This window comes from Bubalus kerabau, chromosome 15 (genome assembly GCF_029407905.1).
Source record: "Bubalus kerabau isolate K-KA32 ecotype Philippines breed swamp buffalo chromosome 15, PCC_UOA_SB_1v2, whole genome shotgun sequence".
Classification (NCBI taxonomy): Eukaryota; Metazoa; Chordata; class Mammalia; order Artiodactyla; family Bovidae; genus Bubalus; species Bubalus kerabau.
Window position 1 is genome coordinate 65,337,685 of NC_073638.1, and position 14,657 is coordinate 65,352,341.

At 48.0% G+C, this 14,657-nt stretch overlaps 1 protein-coding gene and 1 long non-coding RNA gene across 2 annotated transcripts in view; one reads left to right on the top strand and one right to left on the bottom strand.

Moving 5' to 3' along the window:
- NAT10 (N-acetyltransferase 10) overlaps positions 1–14,657 on the top strand; it is a 38,166-nt gene that overhangs the window by 4,980 nt on the left and 18,529 nt on the right. Inside the window, exons 4-12 of the mRNA XM_055549292.1 lie at positions 1,345–1,516; positions 2,880–3,002; positions 4,673–4,734; positions 6,146–6,260; positions 6,357–6,464; positions 9,253–9,386; positions 11,385–11,478; positions 11,616–11,714; positions 14,447–14,583. Coding sequence (XP_055405267.1) covers positions 1,345–1,516; positions 2,880–3,002; positions 4,673–4,734; positions 6,146–6,260; positions 6,357–6,464; positions 9,253–9,386; positions 11,385–11,478; positions 11,616–11,714; positions 14,447–14,583 — 1,044 coding nt within the window. The remainder of the gene's footprint in view (positions 1–1,344; positions 1,517–2,879; positions 3,003–4,672; positions 4,735–6,145; positions 6,261–6,356; positions 6,465–9,252; positions 9,387–11,384; positions 11,479–11,615; positions 11,715–14,446; positions 14,584–14,657) is intronic.
- On the bottom strand, positions 496–2,450 carry LOC129629305 (uncharacterized). The gene is made up of 3 exons (XR_008703133.1): positions 2,315–2,450; positions 744–882; positions 496–634 (listed from the first exon to the last, which is right to left on the bottom strand). It is a non-coding gene; the product is annotated as an uncharacterized LOC129629305 (long non-coding RNA).

The following is a 14,657-nucleotide window of genomic DNA, read 5'->3' on the forward strand; positions in this document are numbered from 1 at the left end:
TGTAAGAATATGAAAAATACAGAAAAATCTTAAAGGTGAAAATAAAAAGCACCATATTTTCAATACTTAGGCATTGTTAGCATTTAGCTGTATATGCAGTATGTATTTTTAAGACATAATTGGCATATTCTTTCATAATTGGGCAGGTAACCATTTTTAATACAGATTGAGAATAAGGCCTGTTGCCTCTCAGCAGAATTTTAAGTTTCTGGTGCTCTGATTCTCATTGCTGTACACTTGGTAAATGTCAGAATGGCAATTCAGGGTATTCTGGGCAGATTTGCCTTTCAACTTAACCCACCTGATCTCACTTTTAAAAAAAAATCCCTCCTGTGCCTCTTGTAGCTCTCCCAGCCCTGTCTAGATGTGGCAGAGCATCAGGTTAAAGCTGATGCTAAGTCACAGGCTGAGGAACTGGAGGCCCAGGGGGAAGGCCTTGGCCTTACTCTTCAGTTAGAAAACTGTGATAAAATTTTGGTCTGCTGTACCCCTTGGTTCTGGAGTTTTCTTGTTCTCTGTTTTCTCTGAAAGAAAGAGTTGGGACTTCCTGGCGGTCCAGTGGTTAAGACTTTGTCTTCCAGTGCAAGGGCTGGGGGTTCATAGCCCGTGGTCCAGCAGCTAGGATCCCATGTGCCTGGAGGCCAAAAAAAACAAAATGTAAAGCAGAAGCGGTATTGTAACCGATTCAGTAAAGACTTTAAAAACGGTCCACAGCAGAAAAAGTCTTAAAGAAGTTAACTGACACTTGGGTATTCAGAGATGTTTAGGATGAGAGAGAAGTTCAGGGATGTCTGGGAGATGTCCAGATTCCACTCTGACCCGTGTATCCTCTGTTGGTGTTGTCTTCAATTAGAACTGCCCTTGAGGACTTGATCCAACCATCTGGGAAGGAAGTGGATGAATTCATTTAGGAAAAATGAATAAAGTAACCCACCATCATGATGCCTCTCCTAGGTTCTCTGGGAAGGAGTGCCGTGAAATTGAAGTATGGGCTTGAGACTGAGATAATGAGTCCACCAGGGTTTAGGTTCAAGCTCTGGCTAAATGTGGGGTTTAGGGACTCCCATTACCCTTCTTGTTAAGTGAAGTATCAAAATGGCAGGGTTCACAAACAGACTTATACTATCTCCTCTGAAGCCCTTCTCTTCTAATGCTTCTCCAGTTTTGTTTTTTCTTTTTTTTTTTTAGCTTTAAAGCAAGGGAATTAGCCCTACAATTTCCAAGTTCCCTTCTAGCTCTGAAAGTCTTAAGTGGGGGATTGTTGAGTCTATTCCCTTCTCCCAACTCTAGCCTCTCCAGTTAACTGGCTCTCATGGGGTTGGGGGTGGGGTGGGGTGATTACAGTCATCGGAAGAAAAGAATGCGACAGCTGCAGAAAAAAATAAAGAACGGGACGCTGAACATAAAGCAAGATGACCCCTTTGAACTCTTCGTAGCTGCCACCAACATTCGCTACTGCTACTACAGCGAGACCCACAAGATCCTGGGCAACACGTTTGGCATGTGTGTTCTCCAGGTGGGTGACTTCCCCCAGCCCGCACCCGGGGGCAGAGCACTGAGGGGTGCTCGGGCTGCCTGGTTACCCATGAGAACAGAGGGACAGAGAGGAGAGAAGATGCCTGTGTATTCTCCTTCCCCCAGAATTTATCAGTGGAAGACTTGGCCATTTTCCCAAGGAACTTGATAACTCACCACCATAAAAAGAGCGTTTTCTATCTAAAGCAGCACTTGTCCAGAGGTACCCAGACTGGTAGTGGTGCTCCCTCACACCTGGGTCTAACCAGCTTGATAGAGCACAGAACTTTGCATGACCCTAGAACCCCAGACCTTGTTAGAACCAACTGAAGGCTTTTATTAGAACTTACTGTCTTCTTAGAACTAACTGAAGACCAGACAGGAGTCAGACTTGTTTTAACTCACTGGGTACAGACCTGAGCACTCTTACATCCTGTCCAAAGTGCTTGACTGAACAACCAGCCCCCACAATCAACCGTCTAATTCTTAAAGTCCCCTCACTCCACCCCCTCACCCCCAACCCCCCCGCAGAAAACTCTGGTGAGTTTCTTCACTGGCATATATTTTCTCTTGCCTGGCAAGTTCATAGATTGTTTCACATTTTTGTTTTGAGCTCTGGTGGTCTTTGTTTTATTCTTTGATTTTTTGACACCTGGGATTTCATCCATTGCCCCCTCTCCTGCCCCCGAAAGAAAACATTTAAGCACAAATCTCCACATTTAAGCTCAGGTTCCCACTGTTTCATCATGTATTTATTATATGCATGCACTGCTATAATTACATGTATTATAAAACATACCTTATAAAACATAAATTAAGAAATGAGATGGGAAATTCTGAATAGAAGTTCTGGTTTTTTCTTTCTGCAGTCCAGTGGGTTGTCCACGCATTTTTGGGTTACATCCCACCTTGGAGGCTGAGGAGAGCGTTTTGCCTGTTCTCACCCCATCACTGACTGCTAGGGAGTTGCTTCTGCTCGCCAGTTACCAGATGCAGTGATGATGGCTCGTTTAGGCAGTGGCTCCCCCGTGTGGTACAGTAGAGTTTTGTCAGTTTCTGCCTATGAACATAGAAAATGAATGTGAGATATTTCTGAAATTCTTGTGAGAATTAATGAAGACTGGAGAACTTCTTTCCAAATAAGATTTTATCAGGGATTATGGGAAACACTTTGACATATAAAACCAGATACACCTGTTCTAAATAAGTCCTAAATAAGGACTGTGTGTGTGTATGGGGGTCCTGGTGAGTTGGTAGGGGGTATCATCTTGAGTTTGTACTCTAAAGCCTTCTTTGCCTCCTGGTTAAGCTTCCCTGCCATGCTCTTTGCATCATCAGCTAGTTCTAAGGTCTCCTCCTTCCAGGATTTTGAAGCTTTGACTCCAAACTTGCTGGCCAGGACTGTAGAAACAGTGGAAGGCGGTGGGTTGGTGGTTGTCCTCCTGCGGACCATGAACTCACTCAAGCAGTTGTACACAATGACCATGGTAAGGCCCTGCTTTTTTAAACTTGATTATGGGGGTTCAAGTTAATCTGTGTTTTTCTACTTTCTTTTAAGAATTCTTACTGAGCAACTCCAGTGGACAGTCAGCATCATCTCTGGGCTGGGAGCTGTAACTGCAACTAAGGAAAAAGTGACTGCGGAGATGTCTCACTGGCCCTGCGTCTACTGGGGAATGTGAATTGTGCCTTTGCTCTCAGGCATTTGCAAATATTACACCAGTGAGATGCAGATAGGATGCGGCTGTTGTGTAGTTAAATTTCTGAAGCAGTATTCAACAGAGAGCCACGCCAGGGCCTGCACTTGTGTGCTATGAAAAGGGGACCATGTCCTGACGTCCTCCCCTGCCCTCTCCCTAGTAGGTGATGAAGGAACACTGCCATTCCACTCCCAGGTTGGCAGAAACTTCGACTCCAAGTGGTGGGGTGGGGGGAATATTTTCTGCCCAAGCTTTGGACCTGGCTGTAAGTGAGGAAAGTGTCCCCCTGGATGCACAGCTGGTCTCTGACTCATCGGCTCTGCCACGTGGGTGTCGTGTTCTTCGAGGCAGGTTTTGAATCATGTCCATGGCCAGCTGCTCGGGAACTGTTAGGATTGGCCTCGGGGTTTCGTGAGCTGCCTTCATCTGGTGAAATGGGCTTTCTTCAGATCTAGAGCCTGCTTCTTGTCGCATCCCCCCACCGCCACTTCTCCTCACCCCAGCCCCTCTGGCCTCCTTAGAGGTCCTCAGATGTGCCCTCTCCCCTCAGCACACTCTCACCGGAGGGCCTTCCCACTGGCTCTTCTCACGGGAATGTCTGCTGGCTCACTTCCTCACTGCAGTCCAGTCCCTGCCCAGATACCACCTCCTCAGCGTGGCCCTCTCTCTCACCCCCTGTAGAATATGTGTTTCTCCCATCACTCATCAACCTGTTTTATTTGGCTTCAAAGCATGTTACAGACCTCTAAAGTCAGACAGTACTTGCTTATCATCTGGCTTCCTGTGCTAGTCTCCAGACTTCATGGGAGCAGGGACTGTTTTCCTCCCTTGTATATTCCTCGATCCTGGAAGAGTGCCTGGCCTTTAGTAAGCCCTCCTTAAAATATCTGTGAACAAAGCTGTCTCTTTATTCTCCCCCTGCTCTTACTTGGCCGCCTGCTTACCACCTCAGAGGGCCTTCCGTCACTACCCTGTGTAAGGAGTCCCCCTTCCCACCCCACCCCATTAGCTGTCACTATGCCCTGTTTCTCATTTGTAGCATTTCCCAAAATTTCTATCTATTGATTTGTCTCCGTCCAACCATTTGATGATAAGCTTCATGAGAGTAGGGGTCATGCTTTACCAAACTCCAGCGTGTACCCCTCATGTCTGGTGTTGGCATGTGCATTTTGAGCAAATGAATATATTTTGAGATGCTAGATAAAATGTGGGAAAAGCTAAAGATGAAGTGAGGGGATGTTTGTTGTGATGAGAAACACTGCATTTAGCGTCTGATTCCAGCTCCAGCAAATCGCATTCAGCCAGGTTAGCACAGCAGGTTAGGTGGGAATGGATTTCGATCCTAGCAGCATCGCTGGTGCCTCTTTTATCCCAGGGCTGCTTGCTGAAACTTCGTCACATCTGGACGCTGAGCCTCAGTGCCATTAGCTTCTACTAATGTACGTTGTCTCTTTTAGGACGTGCATTCAAGATACAGGACAGAGGCCCATCAGGATGTGGTGGGAAGATTTAATGAGAGGTTGGTCTGAACACATTTTCCACTTCCTCACCTGTGGGAGACACGGGGGTTGGGGGGGTGGGCGCGTTTTTGTCTTGGACACAGCTGAAAGCCATGCTCTATGTGAGGGAGGGTGGTGCAAGAGCCCCAGACAGTGAGGTCCCCAATCACAGTGGTAGTCGTGCAGCTCACTGGAAGCGGTAGAGTGAGTGGAAGGCTGGGGCCTGGATTCTGTCTTGCTTCTGGCCCTCACCAAGTCACTGTCCACTCTGGCTTTTCGCCTGCGCAGCTGTCAGAGGGGTAATCTGTCTGGATCCTGTTTCCCCAGATGTGTTTCACAGAACATTGGTGTTTAAGAGGGATCTTATGACAAAAGGGTTTTCTGGCACACTATGTCTAGGAAATGGCTGATACAGTTTTTCCTTTCTGAAGACTCATGTGAGCCTGTTGTAGCCTCTGAAAAGTCTCACAGCACGAGGGACCCCAGTTTATTTGACCCAGAGCCCTGTTTAGGGAATACCAGTTAGCAACTTTTGACAGCTTTAAGAAGGAAGAAGCCATGGCCTAGAGCAGTGGTTCTCACCCTGAGCAGTCTTGCCCTTGGAGAGACTTGGCAGTATCTGGAGACACTTGGATAGTCGGGACCTGGCTGGGCGGGGTGGGGCGGGGCGGGGGTGTTGGAAGGTACAGGCCAATGATGCTGCTAAAAAGCTGAAAGGGGCCAAAAAGCACCACCACCACCCCCTAAGAAAAATGATCTGGCCCACAGTGTCAGTGCTACTGCAGTTTAGGAATTGGCCTGGGGGAATTGTGGGGCCTGGTTTCAACCCCTCTGAAGCTGCTCAGTGGAAGGTGCGGGTCTGGAAGTCACCCGGTGCTGCCAGATGGGAGTGAAGCCCGTGAAAGTAGAGCAGGAGGCCCTTTTCTTGCAGCTGTGGGACAAGCTTGGATTTTACAGCCAAACATGTTTTTCTACACGCAGAAATGTTTGTGCACTACAGCTAAAGGGAGCTGTCCTCTTCACCCTTTTCTTTGTTTTTCCCTCACTGTGGCAGAAGGGTGTCCATTTGTGTGTGTGTGTTTGCTTCTATGGTTGGTGAGAAGATGTGGGGTGGCTTTGGGGTTCCCAGCTCAAGGAGACACCTAGTGTTAGAGGGTAAACCTGGAGGATGTGGGAAGGGCCAGGGGACCCGGAGCTGAGGGACTCTGCACAGAAAGAGCACTCATAATCAGTCTCTCAAGAGAGTTCCCCGTAACTGGTCTCCTCTGCAAAGCATGTTCAGGTGCCTTGTAAAGGAGGCAGGAATCATCCAGCCCTGTTCTACAGATGATGGTTTAGAGAGGTGGGCTGGATAATTTTCCTAAAGAAAAGCCGTTCCTTGTTGTGTTGACATTGCTCCCAGCACCTCACAACGGTGGTTTTGTTCCTCAGGTTTATTCTTTCTCTGGCCTCGTGTAAGAAGTGTCTTGTCATCGATGACCAGCTCAACATCCTGCCCATCTCCTCCCACGCCGCCAGCATTGAGGCCCTGCCTCCCCAGACGCCGGTGAGCTGCCAGGGCCCGGGAATCTGGGGAGGCTGTGTTTTCCTGGGCTGACACTCCGACGGCAGTGGTGAACCTTCTCCTCCTCCTCTCTGTTAGGATGAGAGTCTTGGTCCCTCTGATCTGGAGCTGAAGGAGCTGAAGGAGAGCTTGCAGGACACCCAGCCTGTGGGCGTGTTGGTGGACTGCTGCAAGACCCTCGACCAGGTGACATGTGTTCGGAACACCCCCATCCCTGTCTGAACCACACAGAGGGAAAAGACAGCGAGCAGAAAACAACAGAAGCCAAGTTAGGATGAGGCTCGGCTCTCTGTGGGGCAGGGGCCTTTTCTGTTGCTCACACGTGGGCACGCAGCACCAGCATAGCACAGAAGTCTGGGATTATCTGCCCCTTCCCCCTGGTTTGTTGTTTGTAGCTGTTGTTCAGAGAGCTGGGGTCGGGAGGAGATGGGTTGCGTTTAAAGAGGAACCCCTCCAGCACAGGCTGATGGACCTGCGTTCTTTCATTCTCACTGAGTTTTGATGACAGGTTTTTGCTTATGCCTTGTTCTTAAGTGAGGAGGGCTGGAGGCACCTAGTACTCAGCCCCGCTCCAGTGTGAGTGCTGAGGAGGGCCCTGTGATGAGGGTACCCGGTCCACCTGGTCTCTAGGTACAGACAGCAGGCTGGGAGGGAGCTTCCAGGATGCATTTCTGTGTTCCAAGTGACCGGGGCTGGTAAACTTGGCTTCTCTGGTGGTTCCTGGATGGTGATGGGAGCTGAATAGACATGGCCCGGAGACCTGCAAGCTGTCAGGTGTGTGCAGAGTTCTGATCCAGCCTGAGCAGACAAGCAGCACAGGCCTGTCAGCCCTGGGATCTTCCCTCGTGATGGAAAACAGCTGCAGTGACGCCGCCCACTCGGGGCTGAATCCCAACAGGCTGGTTTCCCTTTTCTTTCTGGAAATAGAATCACCAGCTACACAGCGCTCTCTGTGGCCCAGGCTGCAGGCTCCAGGTTGCTTTTCAGCTACTTCCTGGTACTTTCTTTATCATCAGAGAGGGGGAGTGAGAGAGAGGATGGGGAGAGGGCAGAAGTGACCACGACTGGTAGCGCCCTCCCTTCTCCTGGCGCCCCTGCCCTCCGTGCTGCTCTTCATGTCTCCCCATGGCCACCTTCTACGTTCACGACTGGGCAGTGACACTTAGGCCCAGGCAGGAGGAAGGGGCGGGGCTCGAGGAAGCTCAAGTCTCTCCAGCTGGAAACACTCAGAGGGGATCCAGGTCCTACTCACCCTAACCTGGCCTTTGCTGAACCCTGTATCATATCCTTTTCTTGTTGCTCTAGAGTAGAGAAGTGAAGCACTCTGATAAAATGTACATGGAAAAATCCATGAACATAATAAAAGGGTATGAAATTTGGACTAAAAATGTACTCTAAAATAATATTCTAAAATAAATGAAAAACCAGTCCAAAAAAGCACATAATTTACAAACAAAATAGATAGCCAGTAATTATATCGATTTGAAAAAGTGCCTGCTTTCTGTCATAACTGAAGTAACACAAACTGAAACAATGATCCTAAGTTCCCATTTTGGGTTGATCAAGACTTAAAAGTTTAGCAGTACCCAGTGTTGGCAAGTGTGGGGAGAGAGCAGATTAGCCAAGATGGTGGTCGTCAGACCCCTCTTGCCCACAGCCTCTCGCTCTCGCCCCACGTTTTATAAATACACAGTTATGTAACAGCTGAGCTCACTCACAGCACTGCACATGCGTGTCATGGTGTATCTGCTTGGCCACAGGCCACTTTTGCTCTGTAAACATACATGAGCTTGGAGAACACAATGGTACCCCACTTCACTACTCTTGCCTGGAAATCCCATGGGCGGAGGAGCCTGGTAGGCTGCAGTCCATGGGGTCGCTAAGAGTCGGACATGACTGAGCGACTTCACTTTCCCTTTTCATTTTCATGCATTGGAGAAGGAAATGGCAACCCACTTCAGTGTTCTTGCCTGGAGAATCCCAGGGATGGGGAAGCCTGGTGGGCTGCCGTCTATGGGGTCGCACAGAGTCGAACATGACTGAAGAGACTTAGCAGCAGCATACATAAGCTCCACCTGAAAAGCCTTTGCCACTCGGTTGCCTCTGCATTATGGCTGTCTTATGGCTGTGTCCACTGGGTCAACCATAAGAGGAGAGCTTAGCGAGTCTGCTGCTAAGCTGCCGTGCCAGTCAGAAAAGAATAAACATATTTGCAGTTCCTATGACTCCTTGAGTTTTCTTCCAGCTTCTCTGCTCACGCCTTGCCGACCGCGGGCTCAGCAAACAGTGTGAACAGTGAGATAGTTGGCGTAGTTGGCAGGATTATACAGCAAGACAGCAAGGCTGCAGAGAAGAAGGCCTTTCGTACATGGGTGGGGGTTCCATAACTTGGCATGACACCCATTTTAATGCACACATACTCTAACTCAGCAGCTCTTCTCCTGGAAATGTATCCTAGAGATAATGCCCACTGCTGTATCTGTAAAAATGGTGGCAGGACACAGTGGTGGCTTCGACCATAGTGGTGGAGGAAGAGGATAGTGAGGAATGTGGGATTTTTATGTTTTGAAGGACAGGATTTGTTGATGAATCGGGTATGAGGAGAAAATGGAGGTGACTTTTGGCCTGAACAGTTGGACACTAGCTGAGCTGGGGAAGGTGGTAGGTGGAGGAGGACTGGGGGGACATTAGGTGTTGAGCGTGAGACGGGTAGTGGACGTAGAGGGGGCAGTTGGGTGTATGGAAGAGTCTGGTGTGGGGGAAGAGGTCTGGATGGAGATGTGCACTGGGGGTTTATCAGCATCTGGTTGGTGTTCAAAGCCTGGAGACTGAGAGGAGATGATCACGGGAGTAAGAGTCTAGGCTGTTGGTCGGCGAGAGCGGCCCCGTGTCCCCTGCTCCCCACCAACTCCAGTTTAAATGGCTGAACCTTGGCCTTTCTCACAGCTCATCCAATATGTTTCTCTTGCCACAGGCCAAAGCTGTCTTGAAATTCATTGAGGGGATCTCAGAAAAGACCCTGAGGAGTACTGTTGCGCTCACGGCTGCCCGAGGAAGGGGGAAATCTGCAGCCCTGGGACTGGCTATTGCTGGGGCGGTGGCTTTCGGGTAAGGGGGATCCCGGGCTTCAGGCACCCTGAGCTCTGCGGGAGCCGTGTGCAGGACTAGGGGTCAGAGGGGCTGCTCCCAGTATAAGCGAGCTCCTGAGTGATTTCGCTAGATCTTGGGCACCTATCTAGAGAGAGCAGGTGTCCCTGGGGGCTAAGTGGTAAAGAATCCACTTGCCAGTGCAGGAGATGCGGGTTCAATCCCTGGGTTGGGAAGAGCCCCTGGAGAAGGAAATGGCAACCCACTCCAGTGTTCTTGCCTGTGAAATCCCAGAGAAGCCTGGCGGGCTACAGTCCATGGGGTTACAAAAGAGTTGGATACAACTTAGTGACTTGTTCAGTTGTTGTTCAGTCGCTAAGTCGTGCCCAGCTCTTTGCAACCCCATGGACTGCAGCACGCCAGGCTTCCCTGTCTTCACAACCTCCCAGAGTTTGCTCACACTCATGTCCGTTGAGTTGATGATGCCATCCATCCATCTCATCCTCTGTCACCACCCCCTTTTCCTCCTGCCCTCAATCTTTCCCTCAGTCTTTCCTAGCATCAACTTAGTGATTAAACAGCAACAGCTAGAAAGAACAATGCTGTTATCCCCAGATCCCAAAGGTACACGTATATGTGTCCTGGCACACAGATACCAGGGCCTTTGTGATAACTATTTAGAGTTGAACAAACACACAAGAGCAAAGAAATGGTGGTAAGGAACTTTAAAACTCTCAGGAACTGAGCCTGTGTATGACCAGCTTTGCTGACCGAGAAAAATACAGGTTTGTCGTTTTAATGATTTGATCAATAGACAATCTTGTTTGCATTGAGGAGCTGCCTTTGAGAATGACATCACTTGCCATTCTTTTGTCCTGGACTGAAGATTTATGCAGCTGCCAGGAGAGCATGTGTTTACAGCTTCACAGATACAAATAATGGACTGTAGGATTTACCGTGTCCTATATACATGATCTTCCTTGGTGCTCCTGAGAGCAACGTTAGTGTTTCATAGATGGATAAACCCAGGCTCAGGGAGTTTCAGTGACTCACCCAAGGTTCCCCCAAGTCAGTGCTGGTTGTGCTGGGACTGAACTCGGCTCCTAACTGTTACTCTGGCTGCTCTAGTGGTACCTCCTGGCCCTCTGCCTTTAGCATCCTTTATACTCGACAAGGATCCCTCAGAGGCTCACTGTGGCCTTCGCCTGCTCACGACGGAGCACTTTGGCTTCATGATTTGAAAACCTGTCAGCATAGCTAGTGATGAGAGTGAAGCCCCCTCTGGGCCAGGGGTGCAGGGCTGGGGAGCTGGTGCTGTCTCTGACACTGAGGGAGCGGTTCCCAGAGCACCCTCTTGTTCAGTCGCTCAGTTGTGTCTGACTCACTAAGTTGTATGCGACCTCATGCACTGCAGCACACCAGGCTCCTCTGTCCTCCCCTGTCTCCTGGAGTTTGCTCAAATTCATGTCCATTGAGTCGGTGATTCTCTCTAACCATCTCATCCTCTACCACCCTCTTTTCCTTTCGCCTTCAATCTTGCCCAACATCAGGGTCTTTTCCAGTGAGTCGGCTCTTCGCATCAGGTGGCCAAAATATTGGAGCTTCAGCATCAGTCCTTCTCATGCATATTCAGGGTTGATTTCCTTTAGGACTGATGGGTTGGATCTCCTTGCAGTCTAGGGCTCTCTCGGGAATCTTTCCCAGGACCACAGTTTGAAAGCATTGTGCCCTCAGCAGTGTGCTTTCATGGATGCTGGTAGCTAATTGCTGGGGTGTGCTCCCTTCAAATTGGCAACTTGTTTTCATTAGTTTGGGAGCAAAAATACCCTCAGGTCTGCAGTTGTTTTACTTTTCCTCCTCAAAATGTGTGTCCTGATTTTTTTATCTCCCACCACTGTCTCTTGTTATCACCTGTGTAACAGGGGCAAACAAAAATATTTTCTTTTTTTTAAATTCTCTTAACATTTCTTCAATTTCCTAATTACTTAAAAGCAAAAAAATCCTCCTTTTGTTCAACAGGTACTCCAATATCTTTGTTACCTCCCCGAGCCCGGATAACCTCCACACTCTGTTTGAATTTGTGTTTAAAGGATTTGATGCTCTGCAGTATCAGGTAGGAAGTTAGGATAAGAGATTATTTTGATTCCATGCTGAGTATAAATCCAGGTGAAGTCTGTAGAATGCAAACTTATTTTTGTTTCGAAAGCTTGTTTCTGATGTTTGGTATTGGTTTGGCTTTTTCCCCGTCAGGAGCATCTGGATTACGAGATCATTCAGTCTCTCAATCCTGAATTTAACAAAGCAGTGATTAGAGTGAACGTGTTCCGGGAACACCGGCAGACCATTCAGGTGAGGCGTGTTCCAAATCCTGCCACGTGGGGCCAGTGTGCTGCTGTGTATAAATGTTCTAAGATGTCTCTATTATAGCTGTTTTATGTGATGTGTAATTACGTATCTTTTAGACAGTGTTGTTGCTTTACAGTAAACCTGTTCCATATTTTCAGCCTCTTCTAAAGAAAAACATTCAAGCGAACTAACAAATGTATGTAAGCCAGATTGAAAAGTTGTAGTTTTGTCCCTTGAAAACTGAGTATGCTAATCAACTAAGAGAAATGGAATCATTTTCTCTGACGTCATTTCTAATTCTGCTTAGTTACAGCAGGTTTTGAAACCATGCATCTATAGCTAGAACAATAACCTTACCGTTTGAAAGAAGAAAAGGTCTTTGTGAGATGTACTCGGAATCTTTGTGGTTTAGTCAGTGGCCTACTTTCCTTTTTAAACAGTGTTTCCCCGAAAGCTCTATAAATCTCCTGTGCTTTGTAAGCCTGAATGGTCTGTACTTGTCCAAAGGCTACAATTTTGTTAAATCATGACAGGCTTGCAGAAGGGATGGGGCCCTATGGGCTCCTAATGGAGTAGGTCTATTGAGAATTTTTTGGAGCTGGGCTGGGGTGGGAAGCGGGCCAGGTAAACGTGGCAGGTTACACCCTTGACCTTTGTGTATATGTCTGTCAAGTAGGTATACCTTTCATCAAAGATCTAGGCTATAAATAATGTTAAGTGCTCATGCCTTTTTCCTCAAGTACTGTAATTTTTTTTCTTGCTGAGTCTCTAGACTGTTCTTTCTGTAATTTCTTCCTACTTTGGTCTGGTTCTCTCAGCTTCATGGAGGAAAGGCCAGTGTTGGGGTAGGGGTGAGGGGCAGGCTGCAGGCCGTGAGAATACAGAGATCTGTTGAAACTTAAGAGAAATACACAAACCAGAGAAGGGAAGCCTTGCCCTGAAATGCCTGGCTCAGCCCTCGCTGCTCCTGGGGTCTGTCTTCAGAGACCCTCTCATATTACCAGAGTCATTTTGTCTCTAGGCTAGAGTTGAAGTGTAGAAGAGGTGACCTGATTTTATGAGGCTACATTTATGTTCCTTTGAGGCCTCCTCTTGTTGGAAATTGAGATATAGAAGAATATTAGGTTTAAAGTCAGCTCCGCCTCTCCAGGGTCTGCTGCTTTTATGAGGTGCTTGTTTAGTTCTTCTCTGTAAAAATCCAAGACATGGGGCCCCATTGAGGGCATGTATCCTACTGTTGGAAATGAGAGGGGTCTCTGCCTCTTTGATCCCTCAACTTCTTGCAAAACAGTTACAAAATCTTATTTGTAATGAAATAGTTCAGACTACAGAAAAGCACAGAGACCGATGTAACACAATACTGAGGTGCCCAGCACTCAAGCCTAAGAAATGCTGGTATTTTGCTGCTTGCTGTGTTTGTTTCATATCTTAAAAGCCATTTATATTGGTGTTTTAAAGATCTAAAACCTCAGTGTGGAAGTCCCTCTTGTACCCTTCCCCATCCGTTCCCTTTTTTCGCTCCCCTTAGATAACTCTGCTCTGAGATTGTGTATCTCCTTTCAATTCATGTGTTTATATTTTCCTACGTAATTATGTATCCATAAATGGTAGCATACTGTATAGGCATACTTTTTCAGCATGCCTTTTTTCACTCAACACTTGTTTTTGGGTTTGTCCAGATTGAAGCTTGAGATCTGATTCATTTTTAAGCACTGTGTGAGTACATTAGAGTTTATATGTGTCTAGAATTGGAATTGTTGGGTTTTAGAATATGCATAGCTTTCCATCTTTCTCGGATTTTGCCAAATTCTCCTTTCAAGTGTTTGTGCGGGATTACCTTCACCCCAGCACTTTCCTGAGTTCTTGTTTCCCCATGTCCTCACAAACATTGGTGTTTTACTACTAATTAAATTTTGCCCACATGCATAGGAAATAGGATCTCCTTGTCTTCAGCATTGTGCTAATTACTAGTGAGGTTGAATACTGTTGTTAATGTTAATTGGCTCTTCAGGTTTCCTCCCCTGTAAAATACCTCTTCGTGGTCTTTTGCAAACTTGAAAGCAGCAGGAACCCCTGAAGGGACTGAAGAGGTTGTTGATGCGCGTAAGGGAGCCAAGTTCGTGGCGAGTTTGTGACAGGCTAGTAACACAAGTGTGTGAGCACTAAGAAGACCATGGGTTTTAGAAGTGCCCCCACCAGTGCGGGGAGAACTGGGCTTAACAGAGACGGTGTCACAGCAGGGCACACAGTGCGCAGCGTGCCGGAGATGCTTGGAACCTGAAGTCTTCCTCTTCAGCCATCGCTGGGGCCAAGCTTGTCTCTGGCCCACAGGTCAGAGTGCGGCTGGGGGAAGCATGAGAAAGAGGGGAGAGAAAGGAAGTGGAGGCATCACCTGTCACTCGCCAGGTCCTAGGCAGAGCATTGGTGCAGATTTACTTAATTTTACCTAATTTACCTAATTTTTTTCTCAAGCAGCCATCAGTATTTCCTCCATTTTCTGGAGAGGAATCTGAGGCTCTGAGAAGAAGGGCCGCACAGTCAGTGGTTGAACTGTTAGGCCCCAGGCATCTGACTCTAAGCTGTCCCTGCTTTGTCCTACCAGGGAAGGAAGAATGAGAGAAAGAAGACAGAGGACGGGGGAGAGCGGAAAGAGAGGGCCTTTATGGTGACTCACCAGCGACTGCAGCCATGGTATCGGCGGCCAAGCTAACAATGTACATTTTTCCTTCCCGCAGTACATACATCCTGCAGATGCTGTGAAACTGGGCCAGGCTGAGCTCGTTGTGATTGATGAAGCTGCTGCCATCCCCCTTCCCCTGGTGAAGAGTCTTCTGGGCCCCTACCTTGTTTTCATGGCATCCACCATCAATGGGTGAGCACCGGGGCAGGAGCCGTTGCCCCCTTTACAGGGTGTTGCCAGTTAGGTGGGATTTAGTGAATGTGACC